Source organism: Heliangelus exortis, chromosome 21 (assembly GCF_036169615.1).
Source record: "Heliangelus exortis chromosome 21, bHelExo1.hap1, whole genome shotgun sequence".
Taxonomy (NCBI): domain Eukaryota; kingdom Metazoa; phylum Chordata; class Aves; order Apodiformes; family Trochilidae; genus Heliangelus; species Heliangelus exortis.
Genome location: NC_092442.1, coordinates 9,690,505 through 9,712,771, shown reverse-complemented (window position 1 = coordinate 9,712,771; position 22,267 = coordinate 9,690,505). Strand labels below are relative to the sequence as shown.

At 43.4% G+C, this 22,267-nt stretch overlaps 1 protein-coding gene across 7 annotated transcripts in view; it reads left to right on the top strand.

Annotated features, from left to right (window-relative positions):
* SYNRG (synergin gamma) overlaps positions 1-20,338 on the top strand; it is a 37,468-nt gene extending 17,130 nt beyond the window's left edge. For 5 of the 7 annotated variants that reach the window (XM_071765309.1, XM_071765312.1, XM_071765310.1 and 2 more), the window contains 9 exons: positions 1,013-1,963; positions 9,923-10,522; positions 10,870-11,033; positions 11,753-11,806; positions 12,543-12,639; positions 12,922-13,070; positions 14,851-14,961; positions 15,406-15,441; positions 16,438-20,338. In XM_071765309.1, the coding sequence (XP_071621410.1) occupies positions 1,013-1,963; positions 9,923-10,522; positions 10,870-11,033; positions 11,753-11,806; positions 12,543-12,639; positions 12,922-13,070; positions 14,851-14,961; positions 15,406-15,441; positions 16,438-16,569 (2,294 nt within the window). In that variant the 3' untranslated portion in view covers positions 16,570-20,338. The remainder of the gene's footprint in view (positions 1-1,012; positions 1,964-9,922; positions 10,523-10,869; positions 11,034-11,752; positions 11,807-12,542; positions 12,640-12,921; positions 13,071-14,850; positions 14,962-15,405; positions 15,442-16,437) is intronic. The other 2 variants (XM_071765308.1, XM_071765314.1) reach the window with 1 other exon arrangement.
* Positions 20,339-22,267: the final 1,929 nt, after the last annotated feature.

The window sequence follows — 22,267 nt, the reverse complement described above, 5'->3', positions numbered from 1 at the left end:
CAGTACCTCTTCAGGATTAAATGCAATGAAATGACATTTTATCTCTCACCATACATGTTTTATAATGTAGAAAATTACTGTATTTGCCTACTGTCCAGGTCTGACCACTCTTAACCCTTTCACCAGCTTACATTTCTAGTGGAAAGGTTTGCAATGCATCAGTAAGTGTAGTGTGCTGTGATGTTTTAGTTTTGATCAATAACTAGCAGTTTCACCAATATTTGTGCTGTTGCTGGGCCCACTGAATTGATTTGGAGGAGAGGGAGAATGGAAGAACTTGTCAGGAGTGGTTGTGGTCCTTGTACCTTGGTTAAACTGAAGCATGACACTGTGTGGGAGCTGAAGAATTTAATGTTAATGGTGTATTTCTAAAACAGAGCAAAATCTGTCTATTGCACACTTGTCTTAGACAAGTATGCATCAACAGTTTGAAATTCCAAGTATGTGCCTGCTGGTGAATGGGTTAAATGACTCAAGGTTATCAGCAGGGCTGCTTTTGGCTCAGCCCTCTGCTGAAACCCGTGAAGGAAATGCATTTGGGCAATATTTTAAAGGGAGAGAGAGAGGGTGAATTCCTTTTGTAAGAAGGCAAAAGCCATATTGGTATAAGTGAAATTAATTATTACATTAATTGCTTGGCAAATACGGGAAGGATGAGGTGGGGAAAACAACTTACCTGGCAGCTGAGCGAGACAGTGCTGATCACCTTTTGGAAGCACTGGCCATGGTGTGTTTTGATATTAACTCAGTGTAAAGGGAGTGTAATATGACTCTGAGGCTATTTGAAAGGCTTAGTGTTTGCTGGAATGAATATTAGAATTGCTGACCTTGAAACTCGTGTGGTTCCCAAAAGTTGAGTTTGCAGTTCTCCGGAGCTCTTAATTTAAATCCTTTGCATAAAAACTTCTGACGTTGCATGAAGTAATTTGCTTGCTTGCATGGTGTGAGTGTGGTGTGTTTGTTGTCACTGTGATGTCTTCTCATGGGTTTTTTTCATTGTTTTTCTTCTCAGGAGATAACCTTGCAGAATTCAAGCCTGCAGGAGCCGATGATGGTTTCACAGATTTTAAAACCGCTGACAGTATCTCACCCTTAGAGCCACCTACAAAAGACAAAACTTTCCCTACGTCCTTCCCTTCTGTGCCTGTTCAGTCAAAACAGCAAACACAAGCAAAGACCTCTTTGAACCTGGCAGACTTGGATCTCTTTTCCTCTCCTGGTGAAAACAAGCAGCCATCCTTTCCACCTGCATTTAACACAGCAAAACTGGGCTCCTTTCCCCCACCGCCTCTTCCTTCTACCGCTGCCCAACCAGCACCCAGCAAAACTTCAAGCTTAGCAGATGAGTTTGGAGAGTTCAACCTTTTTGGGGAATTTTCTAATTGCTCGTCAGCCAGTGGACAAGATGACTTTGCAGATTTTATGGCTTTCAACAATAGCAGTGGATTTTCTGAACAAAAAGCAGATGACAAACACAATGCACCTAAGCCGGAGGCCGGTCCTGTTCCTCAGTCTGGCTCCTCTGCCAGCACGGTGAAGAGTGGGCAGAGTTCTGCCACCACAGCTACACCCACCAAGTATGATATCTTCAAACAGCTTTCCCTGGAGGGCTCTGGAGCAGGCTTTGAGGAGGGGAAGGACAACACACTTTCCTCAGTGAAGAGCGATGACGATTTTGCCGACTTCCACTCCAACAAGTTTTCTTCCACGTGCAGCAGCGCGGATAAGTCCCTGGTGGACAAAGTCACAGCTTTCAAGCAGGCCAAAGAAGATTCTGCTTCAGTGAAGTCTCTGGATCTCCCTTCTATTGGTGGCAGCAGTGTTGGCAAGGAGGATTCTGAAGACGCCTTGTCTGTTCAGTTTGACATGAAACTGGCTGATGTGGGAGGAGATCTTAAGCATGTCATGTCTGATAGCTCTTTGGATTTGCCAACAATTAGTGGCCAGCATCCACCAGCAGCAGGTGAGGAACTGGTTAGATTGCTCTGGTAATGTAGGTGGTGGAGGTTTTGGTGGTGGTCTGTGTGCTCAGTTCAGTATTATGCACTGGTCTTTCAGTGGTGAAAGACTTCAGAAGCCGTGCACCCGCTAGCCAACAGCCCCTTAGCAGGGCAGTGTTTATTTTTTTTTTTTTTTGTCTTAGATGACTATAAATAGATTGAACAGTTTGAATTCCATGCCAGTTTATTTTTGAGATTTGACAACGTCCCAGAACGGGTACCTGTTATCTGTTGTCACTGAAGGGATTCCAGTGGAAAGTTTCCTAATGCAAACAGTGTCACTCCGTTTATATTAGCAAGATGGATGGCTGAGAGTCTCACTTTAATCTCTTGGTTTCAACAAAGCATTTGGCTTGTGGACTTAACCCGCTCTGCGCTTCCAAAAGGGTAGGCAGAACACTAATTTGTGCTGTTAATTGAAAAGCTCTCTAATCAATACCACCAGTGTATTCCCCTCACAGGGGGGCTTAACCTCTGTAGCCAGTATTCTGCAGGACTGCAAGTAGAAGCGTTGCGTGCACCCTTTAGAGTTCAGACCCTCGCTGGGATAGTTGTGCCAAGGGCCTGTAAATGCTCGTCCCATGACTGATAGCTTTTGGACCTAAATTTAAAACAGTGGGACTTTTACTTTCTCCTTATCAGAGTTTCACCTTCTTTAATTTCCCTTTATGAAAGTTCTCCCGGGGGAGTGAATTGACCGGCTCCGATCGGATCGCATATCATAAAACAAATTTCCCAAGTGTCCTGCTTTTTCTTCTCATATGTACATAGGCAGATAAGATGTAGTTAAATGTTCTGTGGCCTTCAATGATGTGGGAACCATTACTGTGGTCTAGCAAGAAGTATTATGCAGTCAAAGGCTTTTCTGAGCAGGGGGGAGCATACAAACTGTAAATGTAAAAGCTGTTACTGCAAGAATTGGTTATTTCCTTATGAAATATCTCTTCCATTTTGGCAGATATGGGCAGAGGAAATACACAGTACTGTAATTTTGCATTATATGATATTTTTAAGTAGGGGAGAGAATGAAGTTGGCAACTCTGACATGGAAGATACTCTATAACAGGGTACAAAATATCAGGAATAATTTATTAGCAAAGACATTTAATTTTCATATTACTGCTTGGTAAAATTCCAAGTTGAGTGAGCTGTCAAAAACGTAGCACCTACAGTGTATTCTTGAATGTTTACTTTGGTTTTGAAAGCACTTTTTCCTAATATTTTTCTAGCCTCTTTTAGTGGTAGTTTGACTTACGTAGCTCTTCTACAGGATGTGAAAACTTTTGCCACAGAAATCAGTGATTTAATAATTGCCCTTTGTGGCAAGAAAGACTTTTTCGGTTTGTCTGAAGGGGTTAGCTGATCGTGTGCTTGTTGCTAAACTTTTGAACTCTTAAATATTAATTAGAAGCTATTTTTCTTAAACAAGTCTGTATTCTCCTATGGTGCCAAGCTAGATGTTTTTCCACAGGGAGAGTTTTCCTCCCTTTAACTCTGTTGGGATCTCATAGCAGGGCGTTGCTCTGGATGATTTGCTATGAGTACTTCAGTGCTCACGTGTTCCTTGGTGTCTGTTTGGTGCATTTCAAGCTGTGAACTGCTGATGTTCTAGCCCTTTTTTTTTTTTTTTTTTTAGTTTACATTAGTTAAAAGGCAGTTTTTATTTTTTTTTCCCTCTTAATTTTCTTCCCTCTGTAAATCTAATGTCAAAAAGGGACAGTATCCCTTTGCCTTCCTCCCAGGTGTGAAGTGGGAGCCTAGCCATTGGGACCCAAGCACCAGGTAACATCCCCAGGGAAAGAGCAGCATGACAGAGGTGCTGATAAAGGCTTTGACTTTCCTGACACACTGACACAGGGGGCTTTATCCCTTGGCTATTGAGATTTCCCATTGCTTAGCTTCCAGGTATGGGCAGGTAGGTTGCTTATGCTGGGAATTAGGAAGGAATTGTTGCTTCCCATAAAACTGACATGGGTCTCTGAGGGAAGAGTGGTTTTCCATTTTGCTCTGTCCAAAGGGGATACTGTCTCTTTAAACTTTGCTATAATTCTTTGTGTGAAAAGAAGATTATACCAATGTTGCCCGATTTCTCTTGCATTTACTTCCTATAACCCTTTGACCACTGCCTGCATGCTGTTAGTTTCAACCAGGCTGCTTCTTTTTAACCAAATTTTATGTTTCACTCCAAGAGGAAAGCTTTTTAATTAGCACCTACTCATGTTCCATGAGCCTGATTCGTTCTGAGTCCTGCTGAAGGTTGCAATGGGAGGGTACCCTCACCCGGGGGTTGTCAAAGGGTTATCCATTTGCTGCACTTACAAATCTGTAAAGAAACTTTTTCTTTGGCATTATTGGAGATCTCTGTATATTTTAATCAACTTCAGATTTTTTTGCTGCTTTTCTAATGTCTAATTTCAACTAAACATTTCCTGTGTGAATGTGCCTTCTCAGATCTGCTTTGATATCTCTCTTCTGCAAGTATTGACCTGCATGCTTTATTCTGATAACGCCCTTACAAGCTCCTATGTATCACTATCTTTTGTGATCTGTAAGTCCTGCTGTGTTAATAAATATTATCTTGGCATATTTTGAAAATATGGGGATGTGTGTGATTTGTTGCCAACCTGCAGCCTCTCTCTCTTTCCTGAACAATACAAAGTTTAAAGTCATAGTATCCCCTTCAGCTGCTGGGCGCCTTTCTCTTTGCAGAGCTTGGTGTGGGTGAGCTTCTCTTGCAACACTTTTACCTCCCTCCCTGTGCACTTTGGAAACTTTACAGATCGGGCTAAAAAATGTTTTTCGAAGGAGCAGTTTTTGAGAGGGATTGAGTGGAGGCTGTGTGTGGCTGGCAGGGCTGTTTCTGTGTGAGCTGGTTTTGAGGGTGTGGTGGTAGTCGAGGCTGAAGACAGAAATGCTGTTTGCTCTGTCCCCTTGTCTCCTCCTCTGGGTGTCCCTGCTGCCAGCCAAGGTTATGATACACCCTTGTGAAGGGAACCAACTGGAATTTGTATTGATAGGAGCCCATTCAACAAATTTCTGATATTTCTTTAGTTCATCAGTGCCTCAAAGTGAAGGGCTCTGCTCCCTCCTTCTGTTTGGGAACTCCTGCTAACTGAACACTGAAGCTCTCAAACAGGGAGGGACAGCTGTGAATCTATCACATAATCATGTCACTTCAAATTCCTCCAAACCTGGGCCACTGACAGTTTGGGATTAACATTAATTTAGCAGGCAAGGTGTAAAAACCTAAACTGGAGTGAAGAAGGGAGTGAAAGCATTACCCAGCCCGGGCTGGGTGTTTGGAGTTCATTGCCACAAGAGCCAAAACCAGACCAGAAACCAGAATACATGTTTTTCTTCTTCACACCAATCTTGAGAGACTTTCAAAGAAAAAAATAACAACCAACAAAACAAGAAACCAAACCAAACTGACACCCCTCTTTCATTCTGCATCCCCAGGAGGTTATGCCTAGCCCTAAAGCTTTTTAAACCGAAGGCTTGAATGTAAAGCTGAGACACTTAATTCTGCAAGGCTTGTGCTATTAGTATTTGTTTGGTTAATCATACCTGGAGGAGGGAGGGTAATGTTGATGACTCTATACTTTATTACATTTTTGTCCAGACTTGACAGTCAGATTCACTTGCTGGCTCTCGTTTGGTTTAATTCTGCAGACAGAAGAGCTCAACAACACTTCCTTATCCCACCGAGGCCTCTGACAGCAGTGAGTGCATCCGTGGTTTCCCAACAGTGTCCAAGCTCCAGGGCTTCAGGGACACACAACTGCCCTGGGCTTCCCCAGGATAAGCTCAGCTGCCTCCCTGCTCTTTGGAAAGCTCAGGAGGTCTTTATTCTGCCATGAAACGTTGTTTATTGTGAGACTAGCAAAATAATTAGCAAAGTCCTTCATTCCACAAGGTTTGAAGGTTTTCCTCTCCCTTTGCCTTCATTTTAATTTATCTTCCAGGCAGCATTCTAGCTGGGTTCCACCTTGGCAGTGCCATTCTTCTCCCAAAGTTAATTGGGAGTAACTCCCCTCTCATTAATGCTGCTCCAGACTGCACCAGCTGAGAAATGGGCTGAGAAATTGTTCTGCTTGCTGGCAGGCATGGCAGGGGAGCAGCAGGACACACCACCCCTCTGCTCTCCCAGCTCCATCTGTGGCTGTCCCAGGGAGGGCCCTGGAAGCCATGAGGAGGTGGTCCTGTCCCCATCCAGCAGCCTCTGAGCTTCTTGCTGGAGCTGCTGGTGATGTTCCCTGTGGGGTTTGGTGTGCTGGTGCTCTCTTCCACCAGCAGCAGAACTGGTTACCACCTGCAGTACCCTCACAACCAAAAACTGAAACAAGAGCTGTATTTATTAATCAGAATTTAATATAAACTGGAAGGCAAAAACTTGCAAGTCTCCTATGTTGGTTATAATCAGTAGATATATTACAATCTTCCGAATTGTCTTTTCCAGTTTTCTTTAGAGGATCACTAAGGCTGTCAAGGGTTTTCCTTAAGTGATTAAACTGTTGACATTGAAGGCTCCAGCTTGTAAATTGCCTCCAGCCATAACTTAATCCTTGGTATCTGAAATAAGTTGTTATATTTGGCTCAACTGAAGGCTGTCAAGCTTTTCTGTAGATGAGATAACACTGGCAAAGAGCATTTTAGCTGTATTTCATCCTCTGTCACTGTTCTCCTGCATATTCCTTGACAGCTCTTCCTCTGCCCCTTGTCTTGGCTGGCTTGTGGAGCTGTACATGTCCCCAGGTGATGATCAGACAGGTTGGACTATGGCTTTGGTAGTTCAATATGGATGGAAAATAGGTGGCAAATATTTCAAACCTTTTGCTTTGGGAGAAAATGCATATTTTATTTATTTAATTTTTTTTTTTCCCCCTCACTTAATCATCTCTTGCTTTGGAAAAAGCATTCCTGATACACATACATGTTTTTAAATTTTGAATAGCCATAACAGGAAAATTAAGCTTTTGTTACACCAGGGGCTAGAACAGCAGCTTTGTACCTGCTGCTTTTTGATCGATTCAGCCTATCTGTGGTCTTTAGGAGGAAGGCTGGGGGAGGGAGCAGTTCTTGATGCTGTTTAATAAAACAATCCTTTTGCCAATAATGAAAACACCCACGGCATGAAGAATTCTCAGGGGTGAACCCTGAAGTGCTTTTCACATGTAAACTGCTTCCTTGCTTATTAGTCTGGTGGCAAGTTGCTCTGCTCCCTGTCAGGGGGGGGGATTCTCCTCTCCTCTCCTCATTATGCAGCAAGGGCACCAGGAGCTCAGCTAAGCCCTTGGTTTTGCTGTGGCTCTGACAAACCTTATGATTTTACTTCTTCTACACAAAAATACATCCAACTTGTGGCAAGTGATTCTGTGAAATGCAGTGCCTGGCACAGCAATCTGCTGGGCTTTTTGCAATGGAATAGAACTTCTCAGGAAAGCTGGTTTGCTTTGGCTTACAGAGAGCTGTGCATACCTTTCCATAAGTTGTTTTAGGACTGCTCTAGCTGCAAACACTTTGTCTCTGAACACAGTGGTTTTCCTGTAGCATAATACTCTTAGGAAAGTTTATTCAGCAGAGAAGTTCTTTTGTGACAATCCAAATAAATAAAATGTGTATAATGAACATTTCAACTCCACTCTTACACCTCTGCAGATGGGTTTCATGTCTGCATGAAGTCAGGTAGATCCTGAATCTTAGCTTGTGAATAATCATAAAATTGTTCTGCCCTCCCTGCCATGACTCTGCCTTGCAGGTGAAGCATGGGGTGTTCAGGACCCACCAGAGACCCTGCTAATCTGGCTGCTAATTCTGGCTGTCCCTGAGCCCAGATCAGGAGTGCACTGACCTGATCCTTTAGCATGTGTTTGCAGCTCCAGCTCATACCAATTATGCCAGGAATCCTTCCCAACAGAATGTGCAGATCTTCACAGGAGAAGCATCACTCATCCTTTTCATTTCCTGGTGAAGGCTGAAGCAATAGCCATGCTTAAATCTCTGCTGGCTTTTGGAGTCAACACAAACTGAAAAAAAAAAAAAAAGAAGAAAAAGAGGTTGCTTAGTAGACTGGGGTGTTTTCAAGATCCCAGGATTAATTACAGTTGGCTGACACTCTGGAGGTTATTCTGGCACTCTCTTTAATGCCAGTGAAGCTTTCATTTAACTGCTTTAAACAAAACCATGTATTTGAGAGCACAAGGTGTGGCTTGGTGTGATAAATTACTGATCCCTTGCAAGTCAGCTCCTTTTCACCTCGGAGCCTTCGTTCTCTTCAGTTTTGCCATAAGCAGGTGATTTCATCTCCTGTCTGTTTACCCTTCTGTAAACTGCTTGCTCCACAGATTTAATATTCGGGTGGCACTTTGAAACCCTGCTGTAGGGATGTGCAAGGTCTGTGATGGAGATGCTGTCATCTGCAAATGCAGCAGCTGCAGGAAGACTCCCCCAGGAAGGGGCTGACAGAACACACCCTGCCTGGCTGACCCCTGGCAAAGGCCCTTTTGTTGTCATGGCCATTAAACTCCATCATTACGTTGTACATTTCTTGGACTTTCTAATTAGCTATGTATGTGGGTCGTGCCTGGAAAGCAGCCTAAAGCCTAGCTCTCCCCTCCCAGTGAAGTGAATAAATGAGGGCAGAAATGTTTTGTTGAATTGGCTTATTCCTCCTCAGGATGGGGTGGCCAGATTGAAGCAAGAGGGCAGCTGGGAAGTCAGCTTGTTCCCACCCTGCTCTATTAAACCAAGTTGCTGCTACCATGTGCCAGCTGGTTAAGCCCATAATGTTTGTCAGAGGAGTCTCAGCTGAAACACTGCTCAGAGAATATATTTTCTGGGTTTGCTTCACCTCCAGACCGTTTGACCCCAGGCACTGAGCAGCAGCTGAATGTCTAATCCAGACTGACAACTGTTAATGCTGGAAAACAAATGCCAAGTGTAGTTTAGTAGGGCTTTTTGGTTTGGGTTTTTTTGGGTTTGGTTTTTTTTTTTTTTTTGTGCTTTAATGAAAACTACCCAGCCCCTGGCTCTCTGTGCCTTCACTCTGGATCAATCTCAGTCTAAATGTGAAAGATCAGTTGAATGAGTGGCAGACAGAGCCCAGCAGACCCTGGGCACTGTGCTGGCTCCAATGTGAGCAGCAGCCAGGATCTGTCTCATACCTGCTCATGGCAGTGAGGAGAACCTATTGGCCCATATGATTGCCAGGTGAGTATAAGTGTTTGGAGCTTTCTGCAAAATAATTGGATTTTCTCTCTACCTAATGAATAAGTAGTTTGTAAAAGCTGAAGTGTGATATATTCCCAATATTCCTGTCATTCCTGGGACCTCTGAGTTTGAAGAGTCGGCCGCGCGGCGCTGCCGTAGCTGTGATAAGCTTCAGCAGGATTTCTGCTTTTTCAAAATTCTTGCAGCATGTTTTCACATGTTATTTGTATCAAAGCATGAATATAAAATTAAAATGTATTACTGCTTTATCAGAGGGAATGGAAAAGTTAGCCCAGTCTTCTGTGTGGCTGGCTTTGATAAGATGAAATAATGCGATAAGATGTTTGAGTTGCTAATGTTTACATTTGGTTTGTTGCAGCCAGCCTCAGAAAGCTGAGCTGGTGATTTGTGCAGCCTCTACTGCCTAGAAACATTTTTTGTGTGTTTCTTCACTACCCATAGCAGGATGGTGACTTCCAGCTTAAAATATAAGGCACTACTCAAAGGTCAAAGCTTACGTTTATTAAAGCGAGAAATTTTTGTTTTATATGCGTAGGTGTTTTTCAGATTATTTTTGTGCAGTTGAAGCCTCATGGAAACAACAGTTCCCTGTGTTTGTTCTTGCAGTTCTTTAAGACTCTTGGTGCTTATAGCGTGTAGAGTGATTAACATTTGAACTTCAGCTTCTAATTGTAGGGGTTTGTTTTTCTCAGATATAGATGACTTAAAATGTGCCCCATTTGGAAGCTATAACAGTGGGTCTGCAGTCAGCAGCCTGGCAAGCTATGACTGGTCTGACAAAGAAGACATTCATCAGGGCAAGAAGCTCTCCTCCCTTGGCCAGTCTTCAGGAAGTGGATCCTCTGCGGCTACTTCTGTCCTTCAGAAGAAGGAGACCTTGTTTGGCAGTTCAGAAAACATTACCATGACAACAGTCTCCAAAGTGACAACCTTCTCTAGTGAGTATGCTTTCCAGGATGTTTCCTTTGCAGCCTTTGCAAACTTTAAAGACTCTGGACCAATACCCAGTGGTCCAAGTGATGATGACACTGGAGACTTTGGTGATTTTGCAAGACCTTCATCAGAAGCCCAGGATGCAGCAGCCGCCGACACAAATCAGGAGGCAGATTTCCTTGCTGGAGCTCTCCCTTCTGAGCTGCAAAGAGAGTCCACAGATGACTTTGGAGAATTCCAAAGTGAGAAGCCAAAAATCAGCAAGTTTGACTTCTTGGTGGCAACTTCCCAAGGCAAGGTGAAATCTAGTGAAGAAATGATCAGGAGTGAGCTGGCTACGTTTGACCTCTCTGTTCAAGGTAAGGCTGCTCAGGGTGGAAGAAGCCCATAGTGCATGGACCTTATCAAAGGCTAAGTTTTCTAATCAAATTAGAAATTAGCCAGTGGGGCTTGTTCCAAAGGCTGCTGGAAACAAGCCAAATCTTCTTGTGGATTTCTGTAGCATTTGGAGCTGGTCTCTTTCTAGAAGAAAAACATTTTTATGCCAAAAATTATAAGAACTGGGGAAATCTGCACCAGGCACCAACTAGACAGAAGGCTTTGTTCTTCTAGTGGAATAGGGCATCCCTTGCTCCTGCTTTATTAATTTTAAATAGCCCGTGCTTTGATGAGTAAAACAGTGACTTGTGTGTATCCTGACTTGTAGGGTCTCACAAAAGGAGCTTGAGCCTCGGTGATCGGGAGATCACTCGCTCCTCACCCTTGCCAGTTTTGGAGCAGCCATTCAGAGATCGTTCAAACACCCTCAGTGAGAAGCCTGCCCTACCTGTCATCAGAGACAAATACAAAGACCTGACTGGGGAAGTTGAGGTAAGGAATTATCTGGAATACGAGTAAATTAGCAATTATTTTCCTCAGTGAGGCATCGTGGGGGGTTCTGTATCCAGCTCTTTGGGACTGTAGCTCTTTGAGTTCAGGGTGTGGTTCTAAAATGGCACCTGGGCAAGGTTAGATGTTCTGATTGGAAACTGCTCCTAAAGGAGGTTTCTTCTCTCATGCCTTTAAAGTCTTGTGAAATGGGAATAAAAAATGCTGTTGTCTGAAAGTCAGTCAGAATCACTTGACTTTGCTGTCTAAGCTTGTAACTGGAAATTACTCTTCACTTAAATCTAATCCCAGCTTTGGCACTGAGACCATTGGCTTGGGGAAGTGTTTCAACATTTTTGGCTGCATAGTAGTTACTGCTCTTTGCACATCTTGAGAATAGATGGTAAGAGGACTCGGATTCAATTCTCCTCATCTCAATTTCTTGAACAACAGACCTGTAACAAATGTGTCAGGTGACCCATTCATGTATATTTTTCCTTTTTTAAACTAGTTCTAACTGCCAGAAGTCAAATTTTTAGAGTACAGGTACAAAAAGAATATTTAAAGAACGGGGAGGAAATTGGGAATTGGTATGTTAAAAATTTACATAGCCAATCTGCAAGTAGTCCCTGAGAACCCCTGCCTACTGTCTGTCTCTTGGGGTGAGAAGCAGGGAAATGGGTGCAGGAACAGGATTCAGACTGTCCTTTTCTTTCACATAGGAAAGTGAGAGGTATGCTTATGAATGGCAGAGGTGCTTGGAGAGTGCCCTGCAGGTAAGTGAGCAGTTTCCAAAACCTTTTCTTTCTTCCTAAAGGTACCACCTGCTTCAGTGTTTAAGCCCATAGAGGCACAGAAAGGGTGTGAATCAGCCCAAGTGAATCACAGTTTTGAAAACAAAAGCTGTCAGGCAGCAGAAATATCACCCCCTCAGCTAAAGGTCCTGTAGAAATCTCCCTGCCCTTTGTGATTAGCTTGGCTGTTGGTAAATTCTCAAGACAGGGATGACTGTGATGTTCCTGTGTGCTGGGTGCCCAGTAAGCCATGTTGTTCAGGGCACAGATAGCAGCTGGCTCCTCTGCAGTTCTTGAGAAATGGCCTTGTTTAATGTGCTGTGTAGAGAGGCCATTAATTTTCTGGTAATGGGTGTCAGATGTTTCACAGCCAGTTTAGTTTTCTTTAAAATTTCTTCTTTGCATCTGAGTATTAGACAGCCCAAACTGTGACTACTGTTACTCAGCTAGATAGCAATGAATGCATACTCTTAAAGCTATTATTTTGGTAATGCAAATATTTGGGGAAATATATTCAGGTTTTAGATGTTCATACTTTTCCCCTGATCTTCTAATAGCTGCAGCTTGAATATATAAAACCACGTGATGGTGGATGACAATTATTTCTTATGTAATTTGCCTCCTGCTTTGTATAACAGTTTCTGCTGGGGACAATCTTGTTATCTACCTTGAAATAATCATTATTGACACCACCTTTTATGAAATTCTTATCTACCAGGTCATAAAGAAAGCAAATGATACCTTAAATGGAATAAGCAGTTCATCTGTTTGCACTGAAGTTATCCAGTCAGCTCAAGGCATGGAATACTTACTAGGTATGGTTTGCCACGTCTCTTACACTGGAAGTTCTCAGAAAAACAGTGATACAGAACCACTCTTCCCAATATGCTATTTATTTTTTACCTAATCTTTGCCTGCACCAAAGTAACCAACAATTCCTCTACTCAATGAATGTAATTTACTACTTTGAAATCCCCTTTCATGACCACCTTTCATGGACAGCCCTGCCTGTTTTCTGCTCTCTCTGAGTGGAAGTTTTGGCAACCCCTGCTCGTAGTGAATTCCCTGCAATCTTTCCCTGTGTTTTGTATCAACAGGGGTTGTTGAAGTCTACAGAGTAACGAAGAGAGTAGAGCTGGGTATCAAAGCTACTGCTGTTTGCAGTGAGAAACTCCAGCAGCTGCTGAAGGACATTGATAAGGTGTGGAACAACCTCATCAGCTTCATGTCACTTGCTGCTTTAACGGTAAGGCCAAACATCAGCTCTGTCTTTACTAAAAAACCAAGTTGTAATGATATGTAAAGTGACTTCATGGGGTGTCCCAGCTTTACAGTTTGGATTTTTCTCTTGCAAAATGGAAATTGGGCAGATATTTGGGATATGCAGCTTAAAGTTCTCTATAAGGAAACTTATCTATGTGCAAAATGTTATCTTACTGCCTTAATAATTTAGATGGTGGCATGCAGGTATTTTTGGTGCTGTCCTGTGTTACATAAAGCCTGTCATAGTATGAAATTGATGCTTTCTGTATTTTACTGCTTGGCAAATGAAGTTGATAGACTGGGATTCACCTGTTTGGCATTGCTGACAGTAACAATCTAAAAAGCTATCTGAATCCTCTCCTGATTTCAGGAAGTGGATTAAAATTTAGTTCTTAAAGTGCCTTTTTTTTTTGAAGATTAGAGGGATTACCTTAACGTCCAGAGCTTGGCCTCGTGTTCTCTGGTCCCTTTCTGTTTCTCCACTGGAAGGTGTGAAACCCATATCTTCTTCCCTGGGTGTTTCAGCCACAGATCCCAGCTGATGCAGAAGTGGCATTTAAGCAGGGAGCAGTATTGTAGCTCAGAGGCATGTGCTTGGAAAGGTTAATTTTATCTTTTAAAAGATTTTGTTACAAGGTAATTTTATGCGAAGTCTTGTGGTTTTTCACTCCAAATTACAGGATGACCTTCTCCTTTGCTTCTCTCATGCATTTAGTAAACAAATATTAGAGTGCCTTTATTAATTTGATTGATCTACTTAAAGATTAAAGGCTGTTTTTTTCACTAACTCTAATTATTCTCCAGCCATTCAGCAGGGGAGCGTGAGCAGCATACCCAGAGTGTGGATTAAGAGCACACGTGTTCTAGGATCACTTTTTTAAAATTTTTTAAAATCTGCTTTTATTTCTAGCCCTTGTTTTTATTTGCACTGCCACCTTCAAACAAAAACTTCCAGAGTTTTATGCCACCCTTATACAAAGTTGTAAATTCTCATTTATCTTGTGGCTGAAATGTAAACTCATGTACAGGGGAAGTGACTGTCTTCACTTAGTACTTATTTGCAGGCTTATTCTGCCAGCCTTTGCCTCTCTCTAACTTGAGATTGTGTATGGCTGGTGACCTTAATTCTTCTTCTCTGCTTTGGTTAACCTTAATATCCTGTTTTGTAGTGCTGTGCCATGCTCTGGCTTCAGACAAAGCTTCAGAAAGAATTAACTGCCCTTTTTTTTTTTTTTGATCAGGCAATAATAGGGAATTCAGGACAATAAACACTGCCACAGACACCACTTCAAATATGAGCAAGGGAACTTGGTGGCTCCTTCCCTTGCAGCTGCACAAATAGTTGCTGCATTCCAGGGTTTATCTTGGGCCAATTCTTAACAGGCTGCAGTTGGAATGGAGCAGCCGCCGCCTGGGCTCTTTCTCTTTCCTCAGAAGTTTCTTCCCCTTTTGATGTGGGAAGGTGGAACTTAAGAATTCTTTCCTTTGTAGTCTAACCTTTTTTTTTTTTTTTTTTTTTTTTGAGAGCTTGAGTGTTATAAATTAATGCTGATGGAGATTGCATGGCAGGATTGCAAATACCTACTGATGGCTCTGATTAAATCACACACCAGCCTATGAGAAAATGCCATATCTCATCTCTGCTGCCTTGCTGGTGTGGTGCTGTGCCTCTGGGCAGCAACCAGATCAATAATTTTTATCGTGATGTCTGAAACTTCTTCAGCCACTGCAAATGCCTCCAGCTTCTTGTCTCATTTCTTTAGCCAGATGAAAACTCCCTGGATTTCTCCTCTTGTATGCTGCGCCCAGGGATTAAAAATGCCCAAGACCTTGCCTGTGGAGTGTGCCTCCTAAATGTGGATTCAAGAAGCAAAGTAAGTATCATGGCCTCTGCTGTTCAACTCATTATTTCGTTTGCACTTTGGATTGCATTTAGGCCTTGGGTGTATTTAAAAAGATTTTATGGCTGTAATTTGTAACTGGAAGGGGCAAAGGCAGAATATGACCCATAGGTGGGACTCAGTCAGTGTCCTGCATTCCTTGGACTGTGGATGTGACACAAATGTGGATAAAAGGTTGAGTTAAATGGTTCATAATGGGGAAGAAACTGGGATAAATACTTAAAAAGCGTATGTCTTTAAAAAATAAACATCTTTTAATGACTTTTCTTCATTAAATGCATCTCCAAGGATGACCAGGAGGGGACTATTGCGATTAGCAGTGCTGGGAGGGAATCCCAGGATTATGTACAGAGTAATGCCAGCCAAGTAACACCTACTGGCAGTTTTCCTGACTTTTTGGTTTCCACGTTATTTCAGAAAGAAGAGAAACCCGTGGAAGAGCTTCCTAGAAAAGTATGAATCTGTAAAAAACATATTCTTTATAGAATCATTCTTAGTTGAGTGTGGAAGGCTGAGCTGCTAGCTGGCTTTCAGCTCTCATTCTCAATTGTACCAATCATGAATCCTTTTCTTCTAGTCATTTTTTGTGGTCGTAACACTTGATCTGATCAACTAACATGCTCCAGAGCCTCCCCTTTGTCTTGTCTGCATGCTTGTATCATGTGATTACCTTCTGGTTTTGTGCTACTTTTGTCATGTGGGGAAAATCCACTGCAGTGAGTCTCTGAGCCTGGATCTGCCTGTGTGTCTGTACAGGAGAGGGAGGGGGAACTGTAGAGTTTTTTGCTACAAATATTGACTTTTAGCTCTATGTGGTAGGCAGTGGCATTTTTAGAAATCTCTGCAGGGAATCCAGGGTGTGGGGAAGAGAGTCAGAATATTTTTTTTTTAAATAGGTAGCTGTGAAGCATTGGAAAGTATCTCCTAGCAACAAACATCGAGATGTTTTAACGTGTTCGTGGCTTCACACGCTCTGCTCAGAAGCTGCTGTTGTAAATCAGACTCAATTAGCAGGAGAAAGTAGTTCAAATTCAACCTGAAATTACACTAATACAAAGGATTGCACCTGCCCAAATCACAGCAAAAATTGAGCCAGTGAAATAAATGCAGTAGCTATCTGCTGGGTGGCAAACAAGCTTTTATTTTGCATGGAGATGTAGGAGAAGATGAGTGAAACAAGGTGAGTTAGTTGCCAGGTTCAGATTCAGCAGCATCCTCATCAGGTGGTTCCCATAAAACAAGGTGTGACAGGCAAAGGAGGGATCAGGGGTGGTGACTGGGGGGTTTTGTCCACCCAGAGATTGAAATAGAATGTTGTTTGTTGGGTGGTCTGTGCAGAGTGAGAGGGTGCTGGGGTGGTTCCTCTGCAGTATCCATTCTCCACTCCAGCTCCCTGACACTGGAGCAGATGAGACTCTCACACTTGTTTCAATTCTTGTGATTTTTTAGGCCTTTAATTCAGAAACGGATAACTTCAAGCTGGCATATGGAGGGCACCAGTACCATGCAAGCTGTGCAAATTTCTGGATCAACTGTGTGGAGCCCAAACCTCCAGGTCTCATCTTGCCAGACCTGCTCTGAAAGCAGCAGCAGCACTGAGGGTGGAGGATGGGGTCTGATAGTAACAGGACACTTGGGGTGATGGTGTGGTAGGGTAAGTGGAAGGGCTTGGGGTGTGGTTAGTGTTTTTGGTACCATAATGGGCTAAAGCCACAGTCACCTGCCAATTCTCATGAAGAATTTCACTTGAAATGGATGGGGTTTCAGAAATAACCAGAAAATAATTGCACTGTGGCAAAAAAATGTGGCATTTCAGTCTTTCCCCAAGATGAAAGGGAGTTAGTCTGTGTAACAAACCACTCTGCTAACCAAGAGCATCAGTCTCTGAGAGAGGCCAATAGCCAGATGCCAAGAAAAACTGCAGTGCTGGACTGATTTGCATGGAAGTGACCATTTAAATACTTGAAGTACATATTTGCAAGCATATCTCTTCTTTGATGTTTTTGGTATATGGACCAGGATGTTTTTCTTTAAATATCTGCTGCTCTACTGCTGGAATGCACACAATGCACAAGTCACAGTAACTTTCAAGGCAAAATAAATTATCTGCTTAGAAGGGATGAGCCTGAAAAGAGCCACTGGTATTTATACTCTCACTCTTCTGTACTGTAAGTTATACTGCATTTCTGTGCATAACTGGTTTGCACTGGGGGATAAGGACTTGGAAAAATGGTTGGAATTCTCCCTCTTCTATCTGGATTCTTTAGTAGAGGAAGCTGGATTTTAAGCCTGGTAGTCTGTAGCAATACAGAGTCTCCTTCTCTGGAGGTGTAAATGCAGACTCCTTCCTGCAGGTCTGGGTCCTTATGTCCCCCCTGGCCCCTTGGCTCTTGTGTGGCTGCATCACTGCTGGGAACTGGAGGCTCCATGGGTGCAGTGTGTCTGCTTCTCTGGATTTACATTAACATTTCTGTACATCAGTCTGCTTTTCTGGATGGGATGCCTGTGTGTAACTTGCACAGTCTGCTGCTCTCTGTAGTAACCTGTTTCTCTGACTCAGAGTTGGCAGCACAGGATGGTCCTGAGCTCCTGAGTGATTTAACACTGCAGCCTGGTTGGGTTTTGGAGCAGGGTATTGCACACCCACCCATTGCTGGTTAGGGGAGGTGCAGCTATCAGACCAGAAGGAGGTTGGCACAACAGAGTGTCCCAAAATGTTATCCATATATCTAAAGTACTTGATTTTGTCTTCAGATGCACATCCAGACAGCAGTGCAATCAGCTTTAGTTCTACTCACAGGATTTTAAACCTAGTGGGAGCTTTGTGGCATCATTGCAAGAGCTTCACCCCTCTCCAGTCTTGGTCTGCAGTGAAGTGGGGTGTGTATCCATCAGGTACAACTTGCTGCTTCATTCTGTGGCTGAAGTGTCTCAGATCTCTAGAAGAACAACCTTCTCTACAAAGGTACCAGCAGCTTCTCTGAGTTACTCTGGCCTCCTGAGTAGCTGACACTGATGGGTGGTTATTTGCTGAAATATAAATTACAATGAGGAAAAATGATGCTTTGTATTGAAAAAAAAAAACAGACACAACTTTGTTATACTAAACTATTAATTATACCAAATGAAGCAATCTTGGCTAATCAGAGTGCTAGGTGTCTGGCCCCTTATTTACACAGATTAATATAAATCTTCCTACTGCCTGAAATTAGCTCCTTCATAAAATAAGCAACTTGTGCTTCCAGTCACAAGCTCAAGCTAATCAAGTAGCAGATTTCCAATAGAGTGACAGTGTCTGCCTGCCTTCTCCTGCCCACTAATTGTCAAAAAAAGGACAGTCACTCACTGCCTGCCCCCTCATTCCTGTATTAGGTGTGCAGTAGTTACAGCAGTCAGTCAGTCAGTCAGCCAGCACCGTAGTGTTTGACCACAGCCCTTGTTTTCCATCAGAATCAGGGGCTGCTGATTCTGTGCAGGTCTTCCTAGGGGGGCTTGGGGGCTGCTCAGCACAGGCAGCCAGCACTCTCCTTTTGCATCCTGAATTACAGGAGCACTTCAGCACCATCTGACTTGAAGCAGCCGCCTCGCCTCGCTGCTAGCCGGGGGACTTCTCGAGTGGTTTGGAGTCGCTGGCTGACGCAGAGGCTGTTGCTTATGAAATGCTATATTGGGAAAAGGGAGGTTATTGTTAGCCTGGGTTTCCACCACAGCTCCTGAACACTTAGCTAGATAGGGGGGTTTATTTTATTTTTTTCTAATTAAAGAGAATGCCACAAATAAAGGAGGCCTCAACATGAAACCTGGAGCAGTCGGTGTTTCAGACGTGGTGCTGGTGAGGTTGCTGTAGAAGCCTTTTTCAGTGATGTTTGTCTTGTACTTGTTAGGCAAGTAAGTTCCCTCTCTGCACTGCAGCCAGCGTGGCTTTTGGCCCATGAAAACAAGGAATTGACATTTACAATTATAATTGCAGCAGAGCTGACTGAAGTCTGACACTACTGCTTGCCTGCTCCCTCCAGCAGGGAAAGCAGCAGGCAGCACCACTGCCTGTGTGGTGAGCAGAAAGCCTTCTGAGCCCAACGCCTTGACGTCATGGGAAAACACCAAATGGTTTGCATGTAGATCCCCCTGATAAAGGCATTGCACAACCAGGATCATCTCCCTGCCACATCCCAGCCATTAAAATGACTCACTCTTGCATTCAGCAGCAGCTCGGGTATTGTGCTGCCAGCCAGAGCCCGGTGTCCTTGCAATCTGTATCCAAGGTTACAGTATTTCCTACAGTCCATTGTCACAGACCACATTCCCTCGCTTCCTTTGCATACAGGCCCATGGACACACTGCCTCTTGCTTGGGTTGTGTTGAATTCCATAAACCTGACTCCTTTCTCTGCATGGATCACCAGGAAAAAACGAGGAACGCGGAATTTTTGTATTTATTGTTTGTGTTCTCTGGAGCTGCCTTGGGATTACCCATGGAAAGTGGGTTTTTTCCTGTTTATTTGTGTATATCTGGAGTTTTAAGAGATTATTCCCTTGGTTATTTAATGTGTATATCCCTTTGCCCAGCTGCATTCCCAACGCTCCTGTGCTGTCTTCATGTGTTGTGGTGACAGGAGGGCTGGGGCAGGCTTGGGTGGCTCCAGCCCCTTCCCCTGCCCACCCCTTGCTGTGGTTTGGTTTGAGAATCCCCCCAGAGCTGCTCCCAGCATTGGCTGCAGCCACTGGGAGGTTATTTGTGGGGTGGAAATTGTTACTTTCTGCACTTGACCATTCCCCTTCTTTTTCCTCTCTGGCAGCAGCTTCTTTTCACCTGGGTTTGTGTGGAGCAGCTTTTCCCTTGAAGGGATCATGAAGTTTAACCTAAGGGTGAGAAGATGCTCTTGAAAACCCAAGGAACACTCCAATTTCTAGTTAGCCAAGTGTCAGGTTAATTAAACTTGAAACAAGAACTGCCTTTTCAATAAAAGCTGCTGCTGTACAAACTACTTGCTCTGAAAGGTTTTGGTTGTGCTTTCTGGACCTATATTTAATTCCAGTTCTCAATATTAAAATACAAATATCAAAATTTTATGAAGAAAAGTGCTCAGAAAACTTCTCTCTGTATTGTGATTCTTCCTTCTGCCCTCTGGGCAAACATTATTTCTCTTCCAGAAGTGGTTTTGTGATTAGTAGTTGGAGCTGTTTCAGTCTGTGCTATGCTGGAGTCCCTGCTGATATTTTAAATCCAATGAGAATAAGTGTTATTAATTGACTTTAGTCCATTGTTTACCCCCTTAGTTCTTGGAATGATTTACAAACCCTTGGTTGGGATTCAAACTTTGTATTCAATAAAGAGCTCATTTCATATCTGACCAACCTGTGAAGTGGCTTATTCAGGATGCAACTAGAAAAAAAAAAATGTTGCTTTTTGCTACTTGCTGGTACCAAGGGCTGTCACCTCTGTGAGGGCTCCATGGATACACCCGGGCAGAGGGAAACCTTCCAGGACTCAGGAGAAGCCTTGAAAGTTTGACAAAAAGGGCCTTAAACATAAGGAGGCTGAGTAAGTGAAACCTCCCATGTGGCTACTGTCTGCAATTGAGCAATAAGATCCAACTGTTTGGAAAACCTGTGGGGAGCAGGAGGAATGATCTTCCCTTCAAATCCAGCTGGTTTGCTTCCAGCAACCTGGAGTTGCACTATGGCTGCATCTCTGGTTTCTATAGGTTTGGGGATGCATGGAAAACTGGATTTTAAAGGGGAAAAACCACTCGTGTGAAGTATCTTGTGTTGGCATGAGTGGAAAAGGAACATTTCTGCAAAGAAAGTCCTCCAGGTATGGACACCACTGCAATGATACCATCTCCAGTGGGTATCTTTCAGGTGAGTTCTTTATTTCATAATGTGCTTTGTTAGGCAATTACATTTTGCAATGGGTCTAACTTTCCTTTTTGTTCAAAAGTCAGCCTTGAAGCTTTCTTGGCTGATCTTTATCTGTGCTATGATGTTGTAGCTATGATGGGATATCCATGATACAAGAGTAGCATCTTCCCCTAGGCACTAGAGCAGTGTGTGTACTACATATATATAATGATTTAAAATGGAAATATTTTACTTTCTGTTTTTTATAGAGAAAAGGCTGTTACATTATACATAGTCCATTTTTAGGTGAAGTTTCAGTTTGAAAGCAAATTTTGGTTTTTAGTATTTTTTTCTCTTTGAAATGTCATGCTTTCAGAATGTCTGCAGACTAATGATTAGTCTTGATCTGCAGTCCCAAGTTCCTTTTCTTACTTACCATTTCCCTGCTCACAGCGTAACTCATGATAAAACTGGACAGATGATTGTAATTTCTTTTTCAGTCTCCTGTGTCTTTTTGTCACTGAAACTGTGGGGCAGCCATGAAACTGCACAAAGCTAATGTCAGATCTCACTTTCATTCCAGGGAGCCAAAGCCTCATTCTTGCCCATCTCCAAAGCAGGAGGAGACCTTTCCCTGCCAGTGCTGGTGATACCAAAGGACACCGAGATCCAAGTGTTGGTATTGATGGGGAAAAATGGTGTTGAATTATTTTGGGGTTTTTCACATGCCTTTTGTCTAAGTGTATCCTGGACAAAGGATTAAAGAGGGGGCTGCAGGGGGACTGGGCTGTATTTATGTGCCTGCAGGAAAAGTTTTGACTTTGGATGCCCTCGCATGGCTGAGGAATTTGCAGTAGCTCATCTCACAGTGCTGTCTCCATGCACAGGTTTGGCCTTAATGCAGTTTGTTGGACTTGTGGCCAAGCTTGTGATTCCCAGGGACTTGGACCTCACTCTCGTGCTGGTGTGCCACCAATCCCCCCCCCAAGGAGTGTTCTTGGAGCCAAGTGAAAGTCTCTGAACTTCTGCAGCAGCCCTCACTGACCTTGCTGGACCTCTCCCAGGAGCCTGGAAATGGCAGGGCCCTGTTTCATTCCCCTGGTGAGTGACTTGAAGCCTGGTAAAACTCTTGCCTCTGCAGTAAATTTGAAATCTGACTTCTGGGTTGGAACTGACCAAAGCCTCTCATCTGGGCTGTAATTCCAGCCAGGTCTGGAGTTGCTCTGACATGGAGGAGGCCACGTGCTCAGTTTTGTGTCAGTGATAACTGTATTTCAGCCCCAGTGGCTTTTAGCTTGGGGAAACCAGAAACCCAGGTGTGCAGCAATCCTCCCAGCCTGGGGAAAGCCTTGTCCTGAACACCTCAGCTAGGGCTTGGGGAGAAAAACAATTTGAAATACCCAATGTAATTGCCTGGCTTTTGTGAGGAGGATCAGGAA